The 26,514-nt window shown below is 44.8% G+C and overlaps 1 protein-coding gene across 1 annotated transcript in view; it reads right to left on the bottom strand.

The window, feature by feature from the left end:
• Window positions 1-26,514, bottom strand: part of ADAMTS3 (ADAM metallopeptidase with thrombospondin type 1 motif 3) — a 652,903-nt gene that overhangs the window by 179,089 nt on the left and 447,300 nt on the right. Inside the window, exons 11-13 of the mRNA XM_069230315.1 lie at window positions 24,251-24,364; window positions 21,513-21,658; window positions 13,915-14,090 (exon numbers count right to left, since the gene is read on the bottom strand). Of these exons, the coding sequence (XP_069086416.1) occupies window positions 13,915-14,090; window positions 21,513-21,658; window positions 24,251-24,364 (436 nt within the window). The remainder of the gene's footprint in view (window positions 1-13,914; window positions 14,091-21,512; window positions 21,659-24,250; window positions 24,365-26,514) is intronic.

The following is a 26,514-nucleotide window of genomic DNA, read 5'->3' as shown; positions in this document are numbered from 1 at the left end:
CACAAGTAATCAGAGGCAGATCTGGAGGGGGGCTCACCATCACCTTTTCACCTCCCCTATCCCCCTGCTCCCACCACTATCTAGTCACCATACCACATAATTCCACTACATAAATACACTGCACAATACCACCCCTCACAATTCCACACTTTAACAATTCCAATCCAACCCACATAATTCCACTCCACACCACATAGATCCACAACACTCGGAACGAAAACACATGGGTAAAAAACATTACCATTTACAACCCCAATAGCTCTAACTCTTGCTAACTATTGCATTGCAAATGCTTGTTTAATTGGGAACTGATTATTTACCACACTCTACCCTTTCCTGCACGTTATTACCACAACTCCAGCAGGGAACAGGAGGGAAATCCAGGAAGAGCTTGCTTGGAATGGTTAATTCTGGGTTAGGAATGGGAGGGTGGTATGAATGAGCCTCTGCTTCAAACTCTATTTAAAAAATGAAGTAATAGTTAACACCTATAAAATAAGTGTGGTAATATGATGTATTTGAAATTGGGGGCTAGCAAACTTTTATGGCTATTGAGATTCACAAAATTGATTAGATTGTCCTGATGTTTTTCTGCATTTGTTGTTTTTCCAATTTAAACACACTCTTTTCTCTTTTACACTTAACTGTTCTTTTTCTGATTGTCTGAGTAGGGCTTGATTAACAGCTTTTTGATACAAGTGGCACATTTTCCAGAGTGTCCGAAGTTTAAGCAAATCTACTCTGTTTTCCAATCAATCAATCAGAATTTATGAAGCGCACTACTCACCCCTAAGGGTCTCAAGGGGCTGAGGGGGTTTAGACCTCTGTGCTTCAGTCGATGAGCCATGTCTTAAGGTGCTTCCCGAACTGAGGTAACAATGGTTATTGAGGTGAGGAGGCAAGGTGTTCCAGCTATTTGCAGTGAGGTAGGTGAAAGATCTTTCTCCAGCCGAGGTCTTCCGTATGCGGGGTTCTGTTGCTAGTGCATGTTGAGCGGAGCAGAGAGGTCTGGTGTGGGAGTAGAAGCTGATGCGGTGGTTGAGGTAGGTAGGTCCTAGGTCGTGGAGAGCCTTGTATGCATGGAAGAGGAGTTTGAAGTTGATCCTTTTCTCGACGGTGAGCCAGTGGAAGTCTCTCAGATGTTTGGTGATGTGTTTGAGGCTGGGGATGTTCAGGATGAGTCTGGTTGAGGCGTTCTGGCTCTACATCTTTAAGAGACAAGGGACCTATCCCAAACAGCAATACATCTGCAGATTTTAACTGTACGCAACAGCTGTTGTGCACTGTGCTCACCAATCCCACAATACATATGGCTGTGTTTTAACATTTGGCTTGGTAGCACAACTGTCAGTAAGGTATGTTGTTACCAATCCTTTAAAATACACATACAGTGTACTTTAACTTTACCCTGCGGAACATTACTCTTTCAACTCATGCTATTGGCTGATTAGTGTTGCATTCTTCTTCCCAGGTAGTGATCCCTTTGGAATTCATGAGGGACTATATGAAAAGTACAACCAGTCAGCACACTGTTTCTCACATTCAGTTCTTTAACTTGTCTATGTAATCTATACAGAAATCCATCCATTTTGCTACTTTGTTTCCAGCACTGGAAAGGCTAATACAGCAGCCTTTAATGTGATAAACAGCATTTGTTTAGGCAGTGCATGTAAAGAGTATTTGTAAATGCCTCAGTTTACATGCTTAGGCATATTAAAAGGGGGGTGGTGCAAGGGAGCCGGCGAGCAAGATGGCGTACGGACATGAGACTCCTGCGGCCTGAGGCATAAATCTGTCAAAATCCTGCCCCAGAAGCCATCAACAAGCATTTGTTCCTAGCTGGGTGGGAAACGGACATTGCGGGATGACATTTGCTCCCACAGATTGATCCACTGACGACACAGAACCCGCATGTTTGTGAGAATGGCTCGCTAGGGATCTAGGATGCCCTGGGCCTGTAATGGCAGTCTCGAAAGGCACAGGCAGAGCACTTGATATACAAGGCAAAGAAAGCAACTGTGCCAGGAGCTGCGCTGAAGCCACCGGACACATAGCAGGATACTGACGAGCAGCCCCCATTTCAGAAAAGGAACAACTGGAGACTCAAACTCCGTGGAGAGGAGGAGAGTGGGCAGGAGCCGGCATGGAGCAGTGGGTGGACTACAAAGCTGGTGGCCTAGCAGCAAACTTGTTGTTTTGAACGGGGCCTGCAGCAGTGGTAAACAACGTGGCAGCATTGCTGGGGTACTCCCCTACCTGGTTACACTCACCTCTGGGAGTTTCTCTTGGCTCAGGCACAGCACGACTTCTCTGACTCCAGCCTGGTCCGTGTGGGCCTCACACACATGGCCTGCCACAGCACTTTGACTGTGAGCCACTTGGAGCGCCCGCCTACCCAGCGCCCTGGATGAGGGTGGAGAGATATTAAGATCGCATGCAGACTGCCCAGATTATCTCAGGCTGGTGCTCGGTTCTGCTGGGGCTAGTCGAGGGAGAGTTGGCACCACTGTTTGGACAGATCGCTGTTTGGGCACCACACTGAGATTCTTGGAGGCATTCGCAGGCCTAGTGCTGGATATTGGAGGAGACCGCCCAGGGAACTATTAACTTTTCTCAGTGTTTAAAACCACTGCGATGCTGCTAACACAACAATATTTTTCTTGATGGGCTCTGCCCACAGGGTTGAATGGGCCTAGTCCGTAGTATACATCTGGAAGTTCTATTCCATGCGCAGATCCCCCTCCCCCTCCATTAAGGGGTGCATGCCAGCTGCTCTAGAATGGATTACTGGTTCTTCTCTGGGGCTTGGGCCATGGGTGCGCGATACCATGCACTTGGCACTTGGCACACATACTCAGATCACTCTCCGGTTCTCTTGAAGCTGAGCCCCCGGTTACCACTTCATCCCTTGCACTGTGGAGGCTATCTCCAAGGTTACTCTTAGACACTCCCTTCAGGGAAGAACTATGACAAGGAATTCATAAATTCTTTTGCAGAAACCGAGATACTGTGCCTAAGTTATGTACCATATGGGAGGCCTTTAATGTTACAATGCAAGGCATATACCTGGCCAAGAGCGGGGGCATGCTGGGTGCCATTAGAGACACACTTAAGCAATTAGAGGAAGGCATTAAATCCCTAGAGACCCAACTGGAGACATCCAATGATTTTGGGTAGCTAAACTAATCAGATCTGCCCTGACTGAATTTCAAGAAACTGCAGAACGGGAATACCTTTACTGGGGAAAATATGCACAGGTGAGAACATATGGGGAGGGAGAAAGGTCGGGACATGCTCTAGCTACTATGATATGTTCACTTCGTTTTGCCAACACTATTCTTGAGATTAAAGACAACAATGGCGACATTAACGGAACACCTCAGACATCTTGCAAGTGTCTGAAACATTTTATAGTAATCTTGAGTGTTGCGCAGAGACATTTTTTGGAGGAAGATGTTAAGGATGATGAGATAAGGAAGGCAATAATGCAGCTGCAATCCGGTAAGGTCCCAGGGCCAGGTGGATTACCAGCAGATTTTCATAAAACCTACATTGGCTGTCTCATATGCTGAAGGCAGTTTACTATGAGGAAAAAACAAGATGGTATCCATCCACCCTCCATAAGGAATGCCATGATTATCACCTTACTCATATCTAACAAACAGGCTATGCCTGTGATTTGAATAGGCCCCTGTTGCTTATTAACTGTGATGCCAAAATACTAGTTAACGTGCTGGCAAATCACTGTAGCCTCTTGAGGAAATTCTTGGTCAGGCCGGACCAATGGGGGTATATCTCTGGGAAGGCTACTTACCATAACCTGTGTACACTGTTTGCCTTGCTACTAAGCATTGATCTGGATTTATGTACAGTTGCAGTCTTTCTTGATAACACTAAGGCTTTTGATTAGCTGGCGTGGGACTATCTGATGGTTGTGCTCTGGCGGATGAACTCCCCCCCAGCATTCCTGTTGTGGCTTGCCCTCCTGTATTTTAATCTCACTGCTAGAATTCAAGTTACTGGCATGTGCTCGGCGCCTTTTAGTAGCACTTGGGTCACACGGCAGGGGTGTCCCTTCCCTTTTGTTTGCTCTTGCGATTGAACCACTAGCTGTCAAGCTTTGACAGCATCATCAACATTAGGCAATTAGATCTCCTACAAGACACATATTAATATCACTCTACTCGGATGACATCACACTGTACCTCAGAGACCCCAGGAACAGTCTGAATGCAGGGCTTCGTGAGTTTGTTCGCTTTGGTGGACAATGAGGTATCCAGATCAACCGAGAAAAATCGAATATCTTCCCCCTATCCTCAGCCACTCAGAGATTCTAACAGGACATCCCGCTGAAGTGGTGCGACTCAAGCATCAGATATTTGGGCACTGAGGTGTCCAGAAATAGAGAGGAACTACTACGAGTGAACTATGGCACTGCCTTGTCTAATGTGATGGACAGCATCACTCACTCGATATCAATGCCCCTTTTCTGGCAGGCTGTATTTCTCTCATGAAAATGTTTTTTCTGCCAAAACTGCTTCACCTGTTTCTTAACATCCCTCTCCCATAAGAGCGACATTTCTTTAAAATGCTCAAGGCACAACTAATCCGCCTAGCGTGGGCAGGCAAGCAACCACGGCTGCAATGGGAACTGCTTACTCAGCTCTTTGAATGGGGTGGCTTTGAAGCCCCAGACATGGTATTGTATTATGTATGCGCCCAAGCTTACTATGCTATTTACTGGTACAAGATTTCCCTTACATACCACACCTGACCATTGAACAGGGATATGTGGCCCCCATCTCCTTCACCGCTTACTTGGGCCCTAAAGCATCCTCTGTAGCGCCTCCTGACTCCACTGTTGCCTGCACAAATGCAGTGTGGGGGCACCTGACTAAAAAGGCTGGAGAGCCGCTAATGTACCCAACCTCCATTCCACTTCACCACCAACCTGCCATACCCTTACCTGCAAGACCACCTGCCGAAATACACTGACAGAGGCCGGAGTCAGCACTTGGAGAGACCTCTACAGAGACGGTCAATTTGCTAATTGTGAAACACTGCTTGCTAATAAGACACAGACTCCACTAGATGTGTTCCTATATATAAGGTTGAGGCAGGACTTTAAAACTGCCACCCCAGAATTCCACCGGGAACCCCCCACACTTAATATACTACATATCCTGATAAATTCGGAATGGCCTCCCCACCTGGTGGCTATCCTATACCATACAGCACAAGAGCAGACATATGTGGTAGGGGAAGTTCGGGAGGGTTTGGACCTGGAACTAGGCACCCCTCTCACTGAAGCACAGTGGCTAAACTGTTGTTGATGCACAAGGCACATTGCTTCAAGCAGCAGACTAGACTTCATCCATTATAAATTCATCCACAGGATGTATTACACTTCGGTAAGATTACACAAATATCATCTTGGCCCAGATGACAGATGCACTAAATGCAAGGTAGAATGGGCAGATTTCCTCTATTTGGCCTGATCATGTCCCCAGATTTTGAGCTACAGGATGGAGATTAAGACTGCCCTATCGCTCATGGTTATTCAACCACTCACCCTCATGCCATTGGTGGCAATCGTAGGACACACAGGAGACACTGAGGCCGGATTCTAGAAGTATGTCTCACTCGGCGTACTACTTGCTAAGAGGCGGATGGTGTACAAAGGGGGGAGAGGCCGCGTGCCAAAATATAAAGAATGGTTGCAGCATTTAGTATACTTCAGGGGTCAGCTCAGTGTCTATGCCAAACTGCTGCCACCCAGGGATATCTGGGGGCCATTGAAGTCTAAATCAAACTTTAGACGCTGTGACGGATGCCAACTAGTGTCTAGATATTAGCTGCTTGCTAATATGTGGCAGATGCAGATGCAGATGTGCCGCACTATTCATCACTGTCCGGAGCGACCATCTCATACTGTGCCCATGACTGTCATTGAGGAGTAAATATTTCACAACCCTGACTGAATTCCTACTATTCACAAAATGGTGGCCCCAACTTGATATGAGCTCTCTAGGTGTGCCTGATGATATATTGTTTTGTTCCAGAGTGGGGTTTGGTTAAACTAGCCAGTAATTCTGAAGCACCCTATAGTATAATATAATAATGCACACAAATGTTATCATTGTTGATTGTTATGTTTGATTGTGCTGCACAAGATACCCGACTCCTCTGTAGCTTGCACTGAAAATGCTAATAAAGAAATACAAAAAAAAAGCAAATTAAAGACAGAGCTATTGGCTTCACCAATGCGTATGCAAATAGTGGTGAAAATAAAGAGGCCTGCTAATGGAACCTGTTTATCCTCCCCACCAGACCCCCAAAGGATTTTTCTAATTTATCAGCTACGTCTCAGGTTCGATACATTTTCAGTACCTTGTATTGTGCTGTGCTTCAAAGAAACTGAATCTTACCAAATACGCTTCTGTTCATAGTGTGCAATGCTGTACATTCACACACTTCCCATAATCCTTACTACTAGTGTTGGACTCGACACTGTAAGTTGTTTTTCTTCAAAGGAGCTTTGAGTCACAAGATGTATTGTATTGTATTGTAAAATGTATATACTGCTTACTACGCCTGTGTGGGGAGCTGAAGCGCTTGCCTATATAACTAGCATGCTACACCATGTACGGTTTGTGAATGGAAGTGTGTTGTCTTTATTTTTATTCTATGTGGGAAGTCCTTTTGTGTCGTGTGTGAAGACAAAGAGGGTTATTGTGTTATGGGAGGTGGTGCTTAGCAGTGTGATGGATGAACAAGTTTGAGCGATAGACTTGCATTTTATGGTTTTCAGTAAGGTGGCAGCTTTGAGATGCTCTGCAGGTTCCTTTATGGTATTTCTTATGTTCAGAGTCCACATAGCTGGTTATGGTTAGTATACAACTTTGTCTATTCTGAGATAGATTGTTTAAAGTTAATGGTCCTGAGCAAGCATGGGTTAAAGTGGGAGATGGTGGAGGGATCTGCTGGGATGGATATTGTTAATATCTTTCCATGTCTGATTGTCATTGCAAAATATTAAGAAACAGTTGGAGTAACTATTCTCTTAGTTCATAATGCGCATGAGCATCGACTCTCCCATTGGACTGCTTTTTGCACAGCGGGTGAAAAGTGACAGTGGGGTGTTGAGCAATTGTAAGTATATATGCCCTGTGCATTGCAGGTAGCTAAAAATGTATGTTGAGCATTTAAAACCTTTGTGGTCACTGCCAACGTCCGGAGAGAAGGGCAGGTGAATGTGAATCTACAACACTACATGCTACAAACAGATGCTTATATGATAAGTAACATTTTCCGTCTGTATCCTATGTGGCTGTAGATAGATATGCTTGGTGCTTTGTGTCTTCTGTAAAGCAGTTTCTTCCCAGTGTGGGCTAATGGCAGATGAGACAGATGAATGAAATAAAGTTTTTAACAGAGTTTGGCCAACAATAGCTTGCTGATAGACTAAGATGTCCATATTGCAATGTTTTATGAATGTGTGTGTTGTTGACCAGGTTGCTAGCTTACAGATACCAGCTAAGGGGATGTTGCCCAAGAATGCCATTGTAGGGCCCTTGATAAGTGTACAGTGTGCCCTACGAGTCTGGAGAGAGCTCTCTTAGCCTTAGCGTCAGGATACATTTTACAGTACATCTTGCAATGTATGCCTTAGAAGTTAGCTGAACCTTGCATGGTTTTGTATAAGCAGCAAAAAGCTGCTTAGTCTTATGGAAATACTTTTCCTATCGATCTAAAACATGAGAGCCCATTTAACATCTAGTGTGTGCAAAGCTTTCTCTGCAGCACAATCAGGTTGTGGGAAGAAAATGTGCAGTTCAATAGTCTGATTCAAATGGAAAGAAGACGCTAAGGCTTAGGCAAGAATTTGGGATTAGTACTAAGGACTAATCTGTCTTTAGGTACTTTAATGAATGGTTCTTGAATAGTGAGTGATTTTAACTTAATACTAAGCCTAAGGGAAGTTATTGCTACAAAAAAGGCCAACTTTAATGGCAGGAACTGGAATTCTGATAAATAGAGTGGTTCGAAAAGTGGTCCCATCACCCTGATGAGAATTACATTCAACGTCCAAAAAAGTGCTGGAGGTGTTCTTTGGAGTATGATCCTTTAAACCCTTCACAAAAGCTTTAACTACAGGAATCCTAAAAAGGGTTGAGCATTCCTAGTTCAGCGTGTATGCTGCTAAAGCTGCTAAGTGAAGACCAATGGAAGTATATGCTCACCCTGCCTTCTGAAAATGTAAGAGGGTGTAAATATTATCAACCACCTTCATACTAACGGCATCCATGTGATTTGCGAGGCATTAATGCACAAAACACTTTCACTTTGCACACAGCATGCACATGTGGTAGGTCTAAGTGATTCTTGCAATATAACCATACACTCCTTTGGGAGGCTTAAGTACCCAAAATCTAAGTCCTCAGGTGCAATATTGCTTGAGTGTTTGATTATGCCGTTCTGTCGATTTAGAATGTCTGGCCTGATGGGGAGCTTCTGTTGGGGGCTGATAGACATTTCTATCAAAATCGAGTACCTGGGTTGCCTGACCCAGGTTAGTGACACCAGAATGACATTCATGGAGACTTGCCTCATCTTCCTCACCATGTATGGGATGAGTGGGAGAGGTGGAAAAGTGTAGGCAAATATTCCTGAGCAGCTCATCCATAGTGCATTGTCCATGGACTGTGGATGTGGTACAAAAGGTGAAGTTTAGGCACCTTGTGTTTTTTGTTAATAGTAAAGAGGCTGATTGTTGTGTAAGTGCCTTTGTAGGACTTGAGGGTGGAGTTACCGTTCATGGATTGTTGATGCTTCCTGCTTAGAAGGTTCAAAAAGACATTGTTGTCCCCTGGCCGGTGTTTTGCCACGAATTGTAAGTTGTGGAAAATCCCAACATAACAAATCTGTTGTACTTGGGTAGATAGCAAAAGGGAATGGGTACCCCTTTGTTATATTATGGAATACATTGCTTTCATGTTGTCTGTGTTTGTAAGGACTACCTTACCAAGGACAAATGAGTAGAAAGCTTTGAGCACAAGGTAAATGGATAGTAACTCCACATAATTGCTGTGCCTGTTGCTGAAGATGGGTCCACATGCCGTGGACAGCTATGTGATTGAAATGTGTGCAACACCTATGAGCAATGCGTCGGTGATCACACTCAAGTACAGAGAGGGTCCAAGAAAGGTCTGTCAAGCCACAGACTGCTGCTGTACCATCAATGCAGGGAGCGCTCAGTGCTGGCCTTAATCAATACTAGATCTTCTAATTGACCTGCTGCTTGTGGCCATTGGCTGGAGAGGAACTGTTACAAGGGCAGTATAAACAATCTGGCGTGCAGTACAATTGCTGTGCATGATGCAACCCTCTGCAGAAATTCCATTACAGTGCTCATTATTAATGGGTGGGTAGACAGAATAAGAGGCAGCAGCTATTGAAATGCCATCACCGTCTGCTGGTTAGGGTATGTATTCTCTATAGTAAAGTCTAGGACTGATCCTTTACCCTAAACCCTAAAAAGTATAGAAGACTGAGCACTGTATGAGTATCTCCTAGACATTGCATCATGATAAGGAAAGATGTGGATGTGTGCTCTTTGCAGATGAGTGTCCATGACAGCTAGACATTTCGTGAAGACCCCGAGGATGTTGTAACCCTAAAGGGCAGTTCTGTAAACTGGTAGTGCTATCTACTAACCACAAACTGGAGGTACTACTGAAGGGCAGGGCTGGTGGTTATGTGGAAGCAGGCATCCTTAAGGTCAAATGCCATCATAAATTTTACTTGATGAAGCAACGTGAAGATGTCCTGTAAAGCTGTCGTGTGAAAATGCTATGACAGCATGAATTTGTTGAGCAGCTTGAAGTACATACCATTGTTGACTCCATAGCTTTCCTTCATAGATCCTCTGCTGGACTGGGAGTGATGAAAGGCCTGTTTCTGTGACTGGTATATCTGTGGCCGGGTGACTGGTGTGATTTTTGTTGCCCCTCATGTGTGTAGTCTGCGTATAGTGCTCCTTGAGCAGTTGGACAGTACAGCTCCCATGGATTTCGTGGTCAGTATCTTTTTTAATTTGTTTCCAACATTTCATTCACCTTGAACTATAAAGATTGTCCTCATTGTTAGACCTGACAGCGTTAGGATGGTCATCCCCCAACTTTTTGCCTGCCTCCTCCATTTTTCTGACCCTGTTTTTGCTGGTTTTAGGACTCTGCACACTTTACAACTGCTGACCAGTGCTAAGTGCATGTTTTCTCTCCCCTAAACATGGTAACGTTGGTTCCTACCCAATTGGCTTATTTAATTTACTTGTACGACCCTAGTAAAGTGCACTAAAAGCCTGTAAATTAAATGCTACTGGTGGGTTTGCAGCACTGGTTGTGCCACTCACGTAAGTAGCCCCTTAACCTTTAACCATGTTTCAGGCCTGCCATTGCAAGGCCTGTGTGTGCAGTTTCACTGCCACTTCAACTTGGCATTTAAAACTACTTGCCATGCCTTAAATTCTCATTTTTTCTACATATGAGTCACCCCTAAGGTAGGCCCTAGGTAACCCACAGGGCAGTGTGTATGAAAGCAAAAGGTAGGACATGTACTTATGTGTTTTACATGTCGTGGTAGGGGAAAACTCACAAATTCATTTAGCACAACTGTGAGGCCTGCTCCTCTGATAGGCCAGCATTAGAACAGCTCCTATATACTTTGAAGTGGTAGGTTCTGATCTGAAAGGAGTAGCCCCGTCATGTTTAGATTGGCCAGATTGGTAATAGAAAATCCTGCTTACTGGTAAAGTTCGATTTAATATTACTATTTTAGAAATTCCACTTTTAGAAAGTGGGCATTTCTCTGCACTAACTATCTTACAGCCTGTCTCCCATCTACATTTGGTCTGTGCTGGTTGACAGCTCCCCTTGTGCATTGCACACAGACAGCCATAAACACAGGACACCCAATCACATCTGCATTCATCTGCATACTGAATGGGTCTCCCTGGGAAGGAAGGGTGGAGGGGCTCTCTCTTATACTTCAAAGGCCAGTGGCCTACCCTCACACAAAGGACTGAAAAATTTCCACAGGGATCCTGGCAGACAGGACTGGACTGAAAGGGAAATTTGTGCACTTCAAAACCACTCTTCGACATTTCCCCCACTACAAAGGCACATTTGGGTATATATACTGGGTCTCTGACCCCACCAAATCAGACACTTCTGGATCTACACCTGGAATCTGTCTGGCTAGCTGGCTGCCCAAAGGACTCATCTGGACTGCTTTGCTGAGAAGGGCTGCTGCCCTGCTTGCTGCCCTGCTGCCTGCTGGCCGCTGACTCTGCTGGGATGACTCTGCCTTCCCCACAAGTGCTTTCCAAGGACTTGGATTAAGCTTGCCTCCTGTCCTGAAGTCTCAGGGCCACAAAGACTTCACCCCAGAGAAGAGAATTTCTGTGCATCAGAAGATCAATGCAGCACCTGCAGACATCAGCGCAGCACCTGCCTCGCAGCCGAAAATTTGCTGCATCACCTACCAACGATGCAGTGCCTGCTCCTTCTTACCAGCGCGTCAAGTATTTTCAATGCATCATCCCTGGGCATCAAAATATCCCCGCATCCCAGTAAGCATAGGCAAGAACTGAACTTGTAGTCTTAGAAAGGATCTTCACCAAAATGTAATCCTCTTTTTCTACGACGTGCATTACAACCTTATGGTGACTAGATGCTCTTTGTATAATATCATGGTATGCTGTAGTATCACATCTGGTGGCGATGGCTTTGCCGGCTACCGCTCTAGGTCATGATCCTCAGGGGGGGTCGACACTGTTCTCTTCCCATGGATCAACACTGCCTCCCACACCGTGGCCTGATCTCATGGGTCCACCTCGATCTGAGAAGCAGTGGACTAAACCTTTTGGGAACTTTGGAAGAGGTGTGGGTGGTGGCAGTGGTGGTGGTGTATGGCAGTGGTCATGGATGTGGTGGTGGTAAAGGTGAAGCATGCGGTGCCTGCTTCAGTGTAGCAGGTGAAGCTGCAGGACATGTTACTTGGTCCCTGTGTTTCTTTGGAATGGGTGCCAAGTTGCATCACACCCGGGTTCCTCCTCTAAAGTCAGCCTCCTCTTCTTCTTTTGGAAGGCAAAGTAGAACCCAGACAGGGGTGAGAGACTGCCATGAAACCCCACCTGTCTCAGCATCAATATAGAGACACTTCTGTGTGGCATCGAGCTCCTCGCCCATCACTCATGCATGGAAGCCTTTAAAATTTTGGTCAGTGCCAAGGGGGGTTTCAGCTTGAATACGGCTGAGGATGTTTTCAGCTCCAAAGACGAAGGTTCAGTGACCTTCATCCAAGGAGGCATCATGGTAGGGGCATTGGATCGTGCCTCAGCACTGAACCTTTATCTGGACTCTTGGCAGAGCCCAAGGGCCACGGTGCACAGAGGCCTTTTTAGGTGTTTTTGGCCTCAAGCCCTGACTCCCTCAGGAGTTGTTCTCTGCCTCAGTACAGGACTGTTTGCAAGAATGTGTTTTTACCCCATGGCTGGCGACAGTACTCATGGACCTTTCAGTTTTCTTTGTGAATTGCCCCACGGGCATCAGATCCAAAGGGTGTGCCTCATCTTCCTCAGAGGCTTCCAAAAGATACTGTCTGTGGGACTAGATGTGTACTTAGTGGTACATCGGAGGGGCACACTCTCTCTTTTTGAAGGTCGAGGGGAGTCCTGTCCCATAAAGAGATCCATAGAATAAGAGAGCTACTCATGCTGCATTTTCAAATGTGCCCAGCATCTTTCCCTCCACCTCCACAACGTCTTCTTGCAGTAGAACAGTGGGTCCCAACCTCTGGTCCGGGGACCCCTGGGGGTCCGCGAAGCCTCATCAGGGGGTCCGCGACTACTTAGAAAATTAAATAATATTAACTTATTAGGTCTCCAGCCTTCAGTAATGACTCATTGGGGAGGGGGGGGGCAAACTTCAATAATTATTCAGTGGGGGTTCCAGTAATGAAAAAGTGGAGGTCCACAGAAGCCAAAAGGTTGGGAACCACTGCACTAAAAGACAAGACATAAGTTGCACATTGACTTCTCTTGCTGAGCAGAGACAGGGGATACAGACCTCCAGGTGGTCGGTACAAGGGTATTTTGCATTACAGTGTAGCAGAAACGAAAGGGAGTATGCTCTATCTGCCAACATTCTCAAAGGCCAAGTCCTCTGCAAACAAAAGGAGATCAGACCAGATTAAATGTATCTGGTCAATGATCTGATCACACGGATAAGATGTACAGACAGCAAATGCGATTGCTTTTTTTCAGCACAGCTGATGAACTGAAGCAGGGCCCAAAGTCGCCATGAGCAAATGTATAGGTAGATGTAGATTCCAGGTCCAAGCCTGATCGTGGATACAATCAATCTAAGGATGGAGTTGATGCTCATGCGCTGCATAGACTAAGGGAAGATTCACTCCACATCCTGTGACTCGAAGTTTCTTAGAAGAAAACAACTTGTAGTGTCCGATTTTAATACTAGAAAGTAGGAGTATGCAAAGCATGTGTATCTACAGGCATACATGCTACTAACAAATATGTCTCCAGAAATGCGTATTTCGCAAGCATTAAACTACAATGATATCAAAAACGTTGCACTTCTGTGGTGCAAGAATTTTCACAGCTCCAAGCAAAATGCCATTACATTATCTAAGCACTCCATCTCTCCCAGCAGCAAGACAGTGTTTAAAATCATTTGTTGCACTCATCTGGTGTTTTTTGGTGGTGCTGTAAGGCAGCTCAATTAGTTTGTCCTAATAAAGCACCATGCTCATGCTCCACTGCCAACTTAACCATTGAGAAAGCTAGCAGCAAATCTCGTACAACCTTCTTTAGCAATTACATAAACAACTTACTATCGGGGTGCTCGTAGGGCAGCCACTGGTGTTTGGAATTCTGGAACTCAAACTGAGAGTTGCGCTGCTGGCACTGCTGAGCTCTGAAGTCCTCAAAATGTTTTGGGCACTCCTCGGTATTACAAAGCTGATATTCAAAGTTAACACCAGGGCAATCCTGTCCTCCGTTGACTGGCCTTAAAAAGATTAAAACGAATGCAATCAGTTTCTCAGCTCTCAAAAAACACGAAGGAAAAATGCAGAAAGTTAAGGCCCATATTTATACTTTTTGACGCTAAACTGCGCTAACGCAGTTTAGCGTCAAAAAATTTAGCGCCGTCTAACGCCATTCTGAAGCGCCATGCGGGCGCCGTATTTATGGAATGGCGTTAGCCGGCGCTAGCAGACCGGCGCTGCCTGGTGTGCGTGGAAAAAAACCACGTAGACCAGGCAGCGCCGGCGTAGGGGGAAAATGGCGTTAGGGCGTCTTGAAATGGGGCAAGTCAGGTTGAGGCAAAAAAATCGCCTCAACCCGATTTGCGCCATTATTTTCGACGCCCAGACGCCATTTAAATGACTCCTGTCTTAGTAAAGACAGGAGTCATGCCCCCTTGCCCAATGGCCATGCCCAGGGGACTTATGTCCCCTGGGCATGGTCATTGGGCATAGTGGCATGTAGGGGGGCACAAATAAGGCCCCCCTATGCCACCCAAAAAAAAAATATATATATAAAAAATTATACTTACCTGAACTTACCTGAATGTCCCTGGGGTGGGTCCCTCCATCCTTGGGTGTCCTCCTGGGGTGGGCAGGGGTGGCAGGGGGGGTCCCTGGGGGCAGGGGAGGGCACCTGTGGGCTCATTTTGAGCCCACAGGCCCCTTAACGCCTACCCTGACCCAGGCGTTAAATAGTGGCGCAAATGCGGGGTTTTTTGACCCGCCACCTCCCGGGCGTGACTTTTGCCCGGGAGTATAAATACGACGCATTTGCGTCGCCGTCATTTTTTTAGACGGGAACGCCTTCCTTGCATCTCATTAACGCAAGGAAGGCGTTCACGCAAAAAAATGACGCTATTTGCCCATACTTTGGCGCTAGACGCGTCTAACGCCAAAGTATAAATATGGCGTTAGTTCTGCGCCGAATTTGCGTCGAAAAAAACGACGCTAATTCGGTGCAAACGGAGTATAAATACGGGCCTAAGGCCCATATTTATACTTTTTGACGCTAAACTGCGCTAATGCAGTTTAGCGTCAAAAAATTTAGCGCCGTCTAACGCCATTCTGAAGCGCCATGCGGGCGCCGTATTTATGGAATGGCGTTAGCCGGCGCTAGCAGACCGGCGCTGCCTGGTGTGCGTGGAAAAAAACCACGTAGACCAGGCAGCGCCGGCGTAGGGGGAAAATGGCGTTAGGGCGTCTTAAAATGGGGCAAGTCAGGTTGAGGCAAAAAAATCGCCTCAACCCGATTTGCGCCATTTTTTTCGACGCCCAGACGCCATTTAAATGACTCCTGTCTTAGTAAAGACAGGAGTCATGCCCCTTTGCCCAATGGCCATGCCCAGGGGACTTATGTCCCCTGGGCATGGTCATTGGGCATAGTGGCATGTAGGGGGGCACAAATAAGGCCCCCCTATGCCACCAAATTATTTTTAAAAAAATAAAAAATTATACTTACCTGAACTTACCTGAATGTCCCTGGGATGGGTCCCTCCATCATTGGGTGTCCTCCTGGGGTGGGCAAGGGTGGCAGGGGGGGTCCCTGGGGGCATGGGAGGGCACCTGTGGGCTCATTTTGAGCCCACAGGCCCCTTAACGCCTACCCTGACCCAGGCATTAAAAAGTGGCGCAAATGCGGGGTTTTTTGACCCGACCACTCCCGGGCGTGATTTTTGCCCGGGAGTATAAATACGACGCATTTGCGTCGCCGTCATTTTTTTAGACGGGAACGCCTTCCTTGCATCTCATTAACGCAAGGAAGGCGTTCACGCAAAAAAATGACGCTATTTGCCCATACTTTGGCGCTAGAGGCGTCTAACGCCAAAGTATAAATATGGCGTTAGTTTTGCGCCGAATTTGCGTCGAAAAAAACGACGCTAATTCGGCGCAAACGGAGTATAAATACGGTCCTAAATGTGCTCGCATCCTCGGCCAGAGACGTAACAAAGGACCCCGCAGCCCTCGAGGTGCGCGGAGGCCCGAGCTCCAGGGGCCCCCCTCTGCACAGCACCTGGCCCGAGTGAGTCCGGAGGGGACCCCCTCCATGTTATATGCACGGAGGCCCCTTCCATATTCGTTACGCCACTGTCCTAGGCCTGGAGTAACAATTGCTTACTGCGTGACATCACTCACTCTTTTTCTATGTATACTGAAACAGATTGTATCTGCGGGGTGTGGGTGATGAAGCAGTAACAGAGACAGACGTCTTTGTGAAGTGGCCCTTTGAGTACTTCCTTGGTTCACATAGACATTTCAGGAAATTAAACGTCAAAGCAGCATGTCACTTCATCTGGCAGAGTGGCATACGGAAAAGAAAGCAATCAAGAGGGAACAAGCACACCAAGAAACAGCGAAGCCTTCCTCTTTCAATTCTTACAATTAGACCATTCAAATATAGATACATTGCGGACTGCGCAAATATGTTTTTTAGATTTATTATAGTGACTTCTATGGCGCGTTTCACAGAGAGGGAATTCTTCTCCACCGGATTTCCGTCTAGATACGGGTAAATGTCTGACTTCTTGAGTTTTCCCCAAAGATTCTAATTTCCAGAACTACCCTTTAAAATTTGCAACAGTCAGAGACTTTCAGGTGTACTACTGGAAATTATCTCCCCCACAACAATATTTTTCACCTCCTGTAAAAACCCTTTGTTATATAACCCCCTACTTGGAGTGCTACCACTACATCTTCTGACAAAAATATAATCTCCTATTGTCCACAGAAATGTAGTCCCATTGGAGTTAAAAAAGAAAACCTGCACCTAAAGGTCCCAGATTTTTGTAATTATATGTAGAACACAATATTTGTCAGACAATATTTCTGAGTACGATATTCTGACATACAAAGGAAACAATCTTACAAAAGTCTGGGAATACCCACAAACCTATGAGTACCAGGGTGATTACAGCATTTTGCACAGCCATCCCTGCTAGAATACATCTGTTGTAGCCTCTGACCTATATTTAAGATGGTAGACAATCCTCATTACTAGTGGATTTTCAAACTTAGTGAAGAAAATGTGTGCTCCAAAAATGTAAGCAATTCTAATTTTGTGAATTGGGAAGTGGAACTTCAGTGTCAATTGTTTGTTTTGGCACATGGTTTATAGGTTGGTACGCAACCACATGGTAAATTAGAACTTCAGAAACTATGCACTTATTCCACATTTGGGAAGTGATGTCAGCACAACGCATTTAGGGCGAGATTTAAGGAAAAATAAAGGTGCACGTCGCTGCGCCAAATTTGGCAGAGCCGCGCACCGTCATTCTCACAACGCAGGGATGTAGGAAGTTGGCTCTGTATATACTATCTCAAAGTGAGAGTTAGTGTGCACAGAGTCCAAGGGTTCCCCTTAATGGTTGATAGTGGCAAAAGTAGATAATACTAAGGCTCTATTTTGGGGTAGTGTGGTCGAGCAGTAGGCTTGTCAGAGGGTAGTGTTAAGCATTTATTGTACACACACAGGCAATAAATGAGGAACACACACTCAAAGACTTAACTCCGGGCCAATACTTTTTATATAGAAAAAATATATTTTCTTTATTTTTTTTGAGAATCACAAGACTCAAGATTTGAGGTAAGTACATAAAATGCAAGGTACTTCACACATGTAAGTATAGAACTTTGATTTAAAACATTAGTACACACAGTTTTGGTTAAAATGGCAATAAGCTATTTTAAAAGTGGACACTGCAAAAATCAACAGTTCCTGGGGGAGGTAAGTTTGTGCTGGGTTTCTCAGGTAGGTAAAGCACTTACACAGTAAGTCTCCTGGGCATAGGCAGCCCACAGTTGGGGGTTCAAGCAACCCCAAAGCCACAGCACCAGCAACACAGGGCCGGTCAGGTGCAGAGGTCAAATGAGGGCCCAAAACACATACACTTCTACGAAGAACAAGGGTGCTCCGGTCCTAGTCTGCTTACAGGTAAGTACCTGCGTCCTCGGGGAGCAGACCAGGGGGGTTTTGTAGAACACTGGGACACACACACACAAGCCCACAAAATACCCTCAGCAGCACATGGGCGGCCGGGTGCAGTAGGCAAAGTAGGCATCGGGTTTGCTATAGAAAGCAATGAAGGGACCCAGGGGTAACTTAGGCGATGCAGGCAGGGCACGGGGGGCTTATCGCGCCAGCCACCGACTGGGCTAGGATTAGGACTGGCTGCTGGTCACTCCTGCACTGGTAGGTGGTTCCTCTCGGTCCTGGGAGCTGCGGGTGCAGTGCTTGGTCTAGGCAGTTGCGATCAGGGGGAGCCTCTGGATCCTCTCTGCAGGCGTCACTGTGGGGTTGCAGGGAGGTCGACTCAGGGTGTCCACATCGTTGGAGTCACCTGGGAGTCCTCTCTGCGGTGTTGGTTTCTCCAAACTCGAGCCGGGGGCATCGGGTGCAGAGTGTGAAGTCTCATGCTTCTCGCGGGAAGGGAGAGTCTCTATAAAAAGTCGTTTCTTTGCTGCAAAGTTGTTGCAGGTTCTGAACAGTGCCCCTCTTCTAAGGAGTTTCTTGGTCCTTTGGGTTCAGGGCAGTCCTCCGAGTCCTCAGAGGTCGCTGGTCCCTGTCGGATGCATCACTGTGCAGGTTCTTTGAGTCTAGAGACAGGTCGGTAGGGCTGGGGCCACGTCCGTTGGTGTCCGTCGTCTCTGTGGGGCTTTCAGGTCAGCAGTCCTTCTTCTTTCTTCAGGGTGCAGGAATCTGATTTCCTGGATTCAGGGACGCCCCTAAATATTGAATTTAGGGGGGTGTTTAGGTCTGGGGGCAGTAGCCAATAGCTACTGTCCTTGAGGGTGGCTACACCCTCTTTGTGCCTCACTGAGGGGAGGGGAGCACATCACTATTCCTATTGGGGGAATCCTCCAAACTCAAGATGGAAGATTTCTAACGGCAGGGGTCACCTCAGCTCAGGGCACCTTAGGGGCTGTCCTGACTGGTAGGTGACTCCTCCTTGTTTTTCTTATTATCGCCTCCAGCCTTGCCCCCAAAAGTGGGGGTAGTGGCCGGAGGGGCGGGCATCTCCACTAGCTGGGATGCCCTGGGGTGCTGTAACAAAAGGCATGAGCCTCTGAGGCTCACCACCAGGTGTTACAGTTCCTGCAAGGGGAGGTGAGAAGCACCTCCACCCAGTACAGGCTTTGTTCCTGGCCACAGAGTGACAAAGGCACTCACCCCATGTGGCCAGAAACTCGTCTGGTTGTGGCAGGCTGTCAGAAACTGGTCAGCCTAGCACTAGGAGTCAGACTGGTATTCAGGGGGCATCTCTAAGATAAATCCGACACTGGTATCAGTGTGCGTTTATTGTGCTGTGAAGTTTGAAACCAAACTTCCCAGATTTCAGTGTAGCCCTTATGGAACTGTGGAGTTCGTAATTAGCAGACTCCCAGACCATATACTCTTTATGGCTACCCTGCACTTACAATGTCTAAGGTTTTGCTTAGACACTGTAGGGACATAGTGCTCATGCAACTATGCCCTTACCTGTGGTATAGTGCACCATGCCTTAGGGCTGTAAGGCCTGCTAGAGGGGTGACTTACCTATTCCACAGGCAGTGGGTTAAGGGCATGGCACTCTGAGGGGAGTGCCATGTCAACTGAGTCATTTTCTCCCCACCAGCACACACAAGCTGTGAGGCAGTGTGCATGTGCTGAGCGAGGGGTCCCCAGGGTTGCCAAATACATGCTGCAGCCCTTATAGACCTTCTCTGGCCACAGGGCCCTTGGTACCAGGGGTACCATTTACAAGGGACTTATCTGTGTGCCAGGGCTGTGCCAATTGTGGGATCAAAGGTACAGTTTAGGGAAAGAACACTAGTGGTTGGGGCCTGATTAGCAGGGTCCCAGCACACTTTCAATCATAACTGGCATCAACAAAAGTCAAAAGTCAGGGGGTAACCATGCCAAGGAAGGCATTTCCTTACTCCGTATTTAATAAAATTTGGTGCACCGCTGTGTTTTCCCCTGCGTCGGCGTGAATTTGCTGCCATGCGCCAACGCAGCAACCCTTGCACCATTGTGCAAGGATGGCTGCATTGAGGGGGGGATTGTTTTGTGCAGGAAGAACATATTCCTGCACCAAAACAATCTTAAATGGCTACTTGCTCTTGCAGAATGCAGCACATGTAGAAAGAGCAAAAAATGAGGAGGAATAAAAACATTTATCCGTGTTGCACCCTAGGAATGCCACCCCTGGGTTGGTGGTAGATTTTGACACTGCCTCAAGTTTATGAAAACCCGTAAATCTGGAGCAGCATCAAAATGCAATTGGTGCTGCTGTGGCATGCCCTCAGCAGCACCCGTTGCACACCCCTTCCACGCAAAGTTCTGCTTGTGAAAGGGCCGTATTTAAAAGGTGGTGTTAAGCCACAAAAAGTGACTTAACACCACCTTGTAAATACGGTGTAGTGCATAACAACACCGGAGCGTCACCAAAAGTTGCTATCTGAGTAACCTGCCCAATGAAGTTTTGTTATCAAAACTGACAAGATTTTTTACAACTTGACTCGGGTGGGTGAAATAATCAAGTCTTTGAAAATATGAAAACAAATATGGGGAAGTAGAGGGGGCACCTATCAAGATCTCCTTGTTGGACCAGTTCAGGGATAGTCATACACATATTGTGATTTGTAGACAGATTGACAGGCAGGCAGATAGACAGACAACTAGTCAGCAGACAGAGAGGCACAAATCAATAGAGGAAAGATTCCTTGAACTAGAACAGTGGTTCTTAAATAGTGGTCCTGAGACTCCTATCGGTTCAGGAAGCCTACTCAGGAGTCTCCCAACTCCTTAGAAAATCAAATAATACAGATTAATAAAGTGTATATAAATAAAGAAGTGAACTGTAAAACTGAAGATTTACAAAACTGTTAATGTAAAGGAATTTGAATTTGAAAGCTAAAAAATAGGTTGCTAAGGTTGCTATCCTCGGATTGATTCGTGGAAGCAGTGCAAGTGCATCAAACAGAATATAGTATGGACGATGAGAGGCCTCAATTGAATTTCCAAAAAGTCCAACTTTCCCAATAGAATTAAACATTAGATTTTTTAAATTTGTACATAAATTAAATTTTGTGTATTTGTTTGATTGATGTTTGTTTCTGTATTTTTTGTGTATCAAGTTTTGCAGTTCAAATAATTGAAAACGATTCCAATGGTGACTCAGTGGGGGTCCCAGGATTCCAATAATGATCAGTGGGGATACCCGAGTTCTAGTAATGATTAAGTGAGGGTTCAGAGAAGACAAAAGTTTAAGAACCGCTGATCTAGAAGAAGATATATTGTAATGTTAAGGCAGCGATTAACATTAAGTAAGAATTGATTAACTGGGTATAATTTAAAATCTAAAAAAAATAATAAAGCCAAACTGGGCATGAAGAAAATAAATTGCCTTATATCTTTGGAGCCTTACATTGGATTGTTGCATTGACGTGTTCGAAAACGAACCCCACTGCCACACGTTCGGGAGCAGGAACCATACTTAGTCCAGGATCCCCAGCCACCATCTTGCTTTAGTTGGTTTGCATTTTTCCACATGCAATGACCCTTGTAGCACCACTGAGTGTAAACACATGCAAACACAACACAAATAAACAGTTGAGTACTGAGTTTGCACACATATTTAAAAAATCAGTTACACCTTTTCAAGATGGTATTTTTTCCCCTCAAAATGTAATAGAAAAATGCAAAACAAAAACCCCAAAATGTACGCATAAAGCCAACATAAGACATTGCTAACAACAATCAATGGTACTCAATGAACACATGACAAACATTTTTTCTAAATTACTTCATACATGTTTTATAGTATATGAAGTTCCATTAAAGAAGCTTCACACTAAGGCCCTTATTTATACTTTTTTAGCGCCGCATTTGCGTTGCTTTTTGACGCAAAATTTTATTTTGTAAGTATGCGCTGCTTTTGCGTAAAAAAATGACGCAAATGTGGTGCTAAAAAAGTATAAATATGGGCCCAAATGTAATAGCTGAGAGAGCTGTTTTGAAAGAACCTCAAATCATTTTTAGGAACTGGCCGTACTTCAATCTGTACTCTACATTGCAATTTAACTTGAAACGTTTATGCAGTTGTCAGATATATTTTTTTTAATTCTTCTCAGACAAGATTCCTGCTCTCACCAACCATTGTGATAACACAGACAGCCAGGGTTCCTAAGCACACATGGATGATAAACATAAGTAACAGGACAGGTATTTTGTTTAAGGCATGCCCGATTCGCATAGACAAAATTCTATACCTCAAAAGAGCACACTTTGCAGTTAAACCATTTGTATATCCCTAGGTAGTCAACTGGTCATCAGAGGAATACACTAATATACTGTATTCTATGTAATTAATGTAATGTTAATGTACACCACCTTTATTGAACTGTCATCAGTCTTGTGGAAAAAACTCCCCATAGACATAAATTACCTACGAGCGGCAATCTCTTATATTTACTAGCTCCTCTTAGGGGTACACAGTCACATCTTGGTGTGTGTTAAAATTGGGACCACACATGTATACTCTATAGAAGGGATTGAGATTAAGGAAGTCCATGTGAATAGGTGGGGGCACACCACTTCGATTTTCCATTTACATTTTGGATGTTCTAACAAAGTTGATTAGTCAGTGTTCCTTTTCTTATGTTATGCACAAAAAACTACCATTGTTGACAAAATCTGATGGCCCAGTGTTATTGGACTTGACATCACTTTGGTACCAGAAGAAGCTAAATGCCTTTGGTACATTTGTTGCAGAAAATTAACTGTTCATTAATGTCACAAAGAGTAAAATAATGAGTCAAAAACACTTAAGCAGACACCTAGGACATTGTATTTGGATGCACAAACCTCATCTCTTCCTTGGATTGCCCACCAGTCTAAGCAAGTCACACTAGCTATGTGTAGGTAAGGATTTACTATTTGTTTAGTGAAACAACATTGTTATGTTTTGCCTCTTTTGCTATTTGGATTCACGTGCCAGCCATTTCATGGCTCAAAAGAATACAGCCGGATTGAAGACAATTTATGGAATTGTTACATTGCTTTGAGAGATAGCTTTTTGTATGGATTGTCCATTTGAGCTTGATAGAAATCTTTATGAAAAATTGTGCCAAAAAGATTTAAAGAACCATTTATATAAATCCGGCCGAATTTTTCTTCACCTTATCAGGATAGAAGGGGATTGAAAATAAGCTGCAAAATAACTCATTCCAAATAACTCTACATACCATCTGCTCCAAAACAATTCAGTCGCATGTAGGATTGAAAGGTGGCACAGCATCCGCTACCATTCGAAGCTTGGTACCAGCTTTTTTCATGGGATGAACTTCCCAGAAAGGCTCCTCCCTCTTGTTTTTACATCTGATATCAACTACATGCCCATTTCTACTGTTGATCATTAGTGCAGGTAGTCAGCTTCAAATAAAAATGGCACATAGATATACAACTTTACATAGAGAACACCATCTGGTTGGGTTTTCCAGTACAAATGGACCTGGAATGCCTTGGGATTAGCATAAGGCTTTGATAAGTCACGCCGTGGAGATGCAGCAATCACTTTTCATTGGAAATTGGGTCAACTACTGCTGATCAATACATTGAATCAACAGACTTTTTTTTAATTATAAAGTTCTCCATTCACATCAAAGTAAAAAAAAATGTGTTAATTTTCTCAAAATTAAACAGACTTCCATTGCAGATTATTTAATGTTTCACACATAAACAAATTATCAGTGGACCTTATCAGGGCTCATTTGTTAAATGTTTTGATATCCACATTTGGAAAAATAGTGACGTTTGACAGAATATACACATCTTTCACTATTAATATAAATAAATGTGATCAATTGTTAGGTTTGTGATTTATCCAGCAGTCATCGTAGGTTGTGTCATGACTTAGGAGCCTTAAGGTGAAACACACGTATAATGCCTTTCTACAATGGACGTAGGTACACGCTCTACAAAGGAATAAACATATCAAGCTGACTTTCAGTGACAAGTCAAACACTGATCATGGTAATTTGCTTTGGTGCTGTGATCAATGTTGAGGTAGAGAATGCAACTAGGCAAATCATTCCTTTAGTAAATCTGCCTTGGCATTCATGTTATATTACTAGAAACAAATGTAAATATGTAAAACAAATATACTTTTCCTGGAGCACATTCTGTTCCATCAAGTGGAGGTCCTTTCTTGGTCTTGCAGAAGTAAGGATTGTCCGGGTGGCTGCACCACAGTTGCTTACAAGGGTCAAAAGTTCTGAACTGGAATAAATCAATGGAAACATGTTTGAAGATTGTGTTTCAGGAGGAATCAGGTAAAATAAATAATTCCATATTAAATCACACATTCTTTGACTATTTTGGTATTGAGGGATATGATTTATTTTAGTTCCAACAACAGAAACAATTGTTATCTTAACCTTCAAAAATGTTCATATATTGTCTTCATACAAGCATGGGTTCATGCAATTACTAGGTAAAAAAGACTATGTAATTTGTCCCCGAAAAACCCACATTCCCACCACCACTTCTGTACATAATTTGAGACAAGAATACGTCTTATGGGCATATAACTAAATCAACAACAATACAAAGTTCAGGAAAACTGTCAAGGAAATAATTGATTGTTTGACCTAATATATGTTGTTAGAAATTGAGTTGTTGGTTGACTGGGGCATGAGCCCTGGTCAAGCAGCAACCACAACTTTAGTCAGGGTATGGTCTAGGCGAACCCCAAATTACCCTGTGCTCACCCTCTGGTAGACTGGCAGGCAGGCTTAACTTAGAGGCAGTGTGTAAAGTACTTGTGCAACATTTCAAACAATAAAACAGTGAAAACACCACACAAAAAGATTCCACACCAGATTAAAAAAAATAGTTCTGAATTTAATAACTACAACAAGACCAAAACAATGAAAATTCAATAAGTAGAACTGGAGATAATGAATTTCAAAGTTTTATGAAAAATAGAGCCAAGCAGAGAAAAGCGATATTGAGGATCTGGTCGCATTCGACTAGGACAAAGTCAAAAGTTCAGGCCGACCACGATGGAGTGTAGGTCAGATACAGGGACCCAGTTAGGCATGCTGAACCAAAATACCTTAAATCCTGGCTGCATGGAACCCGCATGGCATATGCATTTTCACAGCTGAGGTGATGTGTCGGTTCTGAGATGCGACTAGGATGAGTTGCAAGGTCCTGCTTGGTTGACGTCAAGGATCCTGCCAACTGGGCTTGCAATGCAAAGGTTGAGGATGCATTGTACAGTTGAACTGATGTGTCAGTTCCACTGAGCGGTGAAGCAGTGATGCGAAGTTTCACCCCTAATGGTGCAAAACTGCACTAATGCAGTTTTGCATCAGAAAGTTTTGCACTGGCATGCACCATTCTTGAGTGCCAGCCGGGCACCATATTTATGGAATGGTGCAAACCCGCACAAAGGGTAGGATAGCGTAAAAAAAATGACATTGCCCGGTGGGGCTGGCGGTATGGGAGAAGGGAGTTTTGCACCAGAAAATTACGTTAGGCAGGTTAGAGTAAAAAAAATGACTCTAACCAGCCTTAGAAAAGACAGGAGTCATGCCCACCACCCCAATGGCTAGCACAGGGGACCAGGGTTCCTGGGCCATGGTCGTTGCACCCAGTGCCATGCAGGGGGGCCCACTTCAGGACCCCCAATAGCACTTTAAAAAAAACAAAAAATACTTACCTGTACTTACCTATATTTACCTGGGATGGGGTCCTCCATCCTCCTCTGTCCATCTGGTGTGGGTGGTTAGACCCTGGGTCAGGGGAGGGCACCTGTGGGCTTATTCCATGGTGTTCCACCATGGAAATAGGCCCACAGGTCTCCTAATGCCTGGCCTGGCCTGACCCAGGTGTTAAATAATGGTGCAAAGCTTGACCCCTCCTTCCCCCGTGCATGATTTTAGCATGGGGGGATAAATATGGCGCTAAGGCCACAGAGGCATTTTTTGCACAGGAACACCTACCTTGCATCTCATTGACACAAGGTAGGTTTCCACGTCCTAAAAATTACTTTAACTCCATAACTTTGGCGCTAGATGGGTCTAGCGCCAAAATATAAACATGGAGTTAGTTTTGCACTGATTTTGTGTAAAACAAAAATGATGCAAATTCGGTGCAAAACAAGTATAAATATGCCCCTTGGCGTCATATTTACAAAGCTCTTTGTGCTAGTCTGTGGTGCACACTGAAGTGCCATAGTTACAAGGTCACGTAAAGTCACCCTGCGTGGCTTTTCATGGCCTTGTAAATATGGACTGAGTCAACCCAGCCTAAGGGTAAGGACGAGACTGAGGTTATTTATTTAGTTTTATCTTCAGTTACCTACCATTTTTTACTCCTTCTGCCTGTTTGCAGTTTGAGAATTGAGGACGGAGCTTCGCTGT

This window comes from Pleurodeles waltl, chromosome 1_1, assembly GCF_031143425.1.
Source record: "Pleurodeles waltl isolate 20211129_DDA chromosome 1_1, aPleWal1.hap1.20221129, whole genome shotgun sequence".
Lineage (NCBI taxonomy): Eukaryota > Metazoa > Chordata > Amphibia > Caudata > Salamandridae > Pleurodeles > Pleurodeles waltl.
This window is presented reverse-complemented; position numbering and strand designations above follow the sequence as displayed.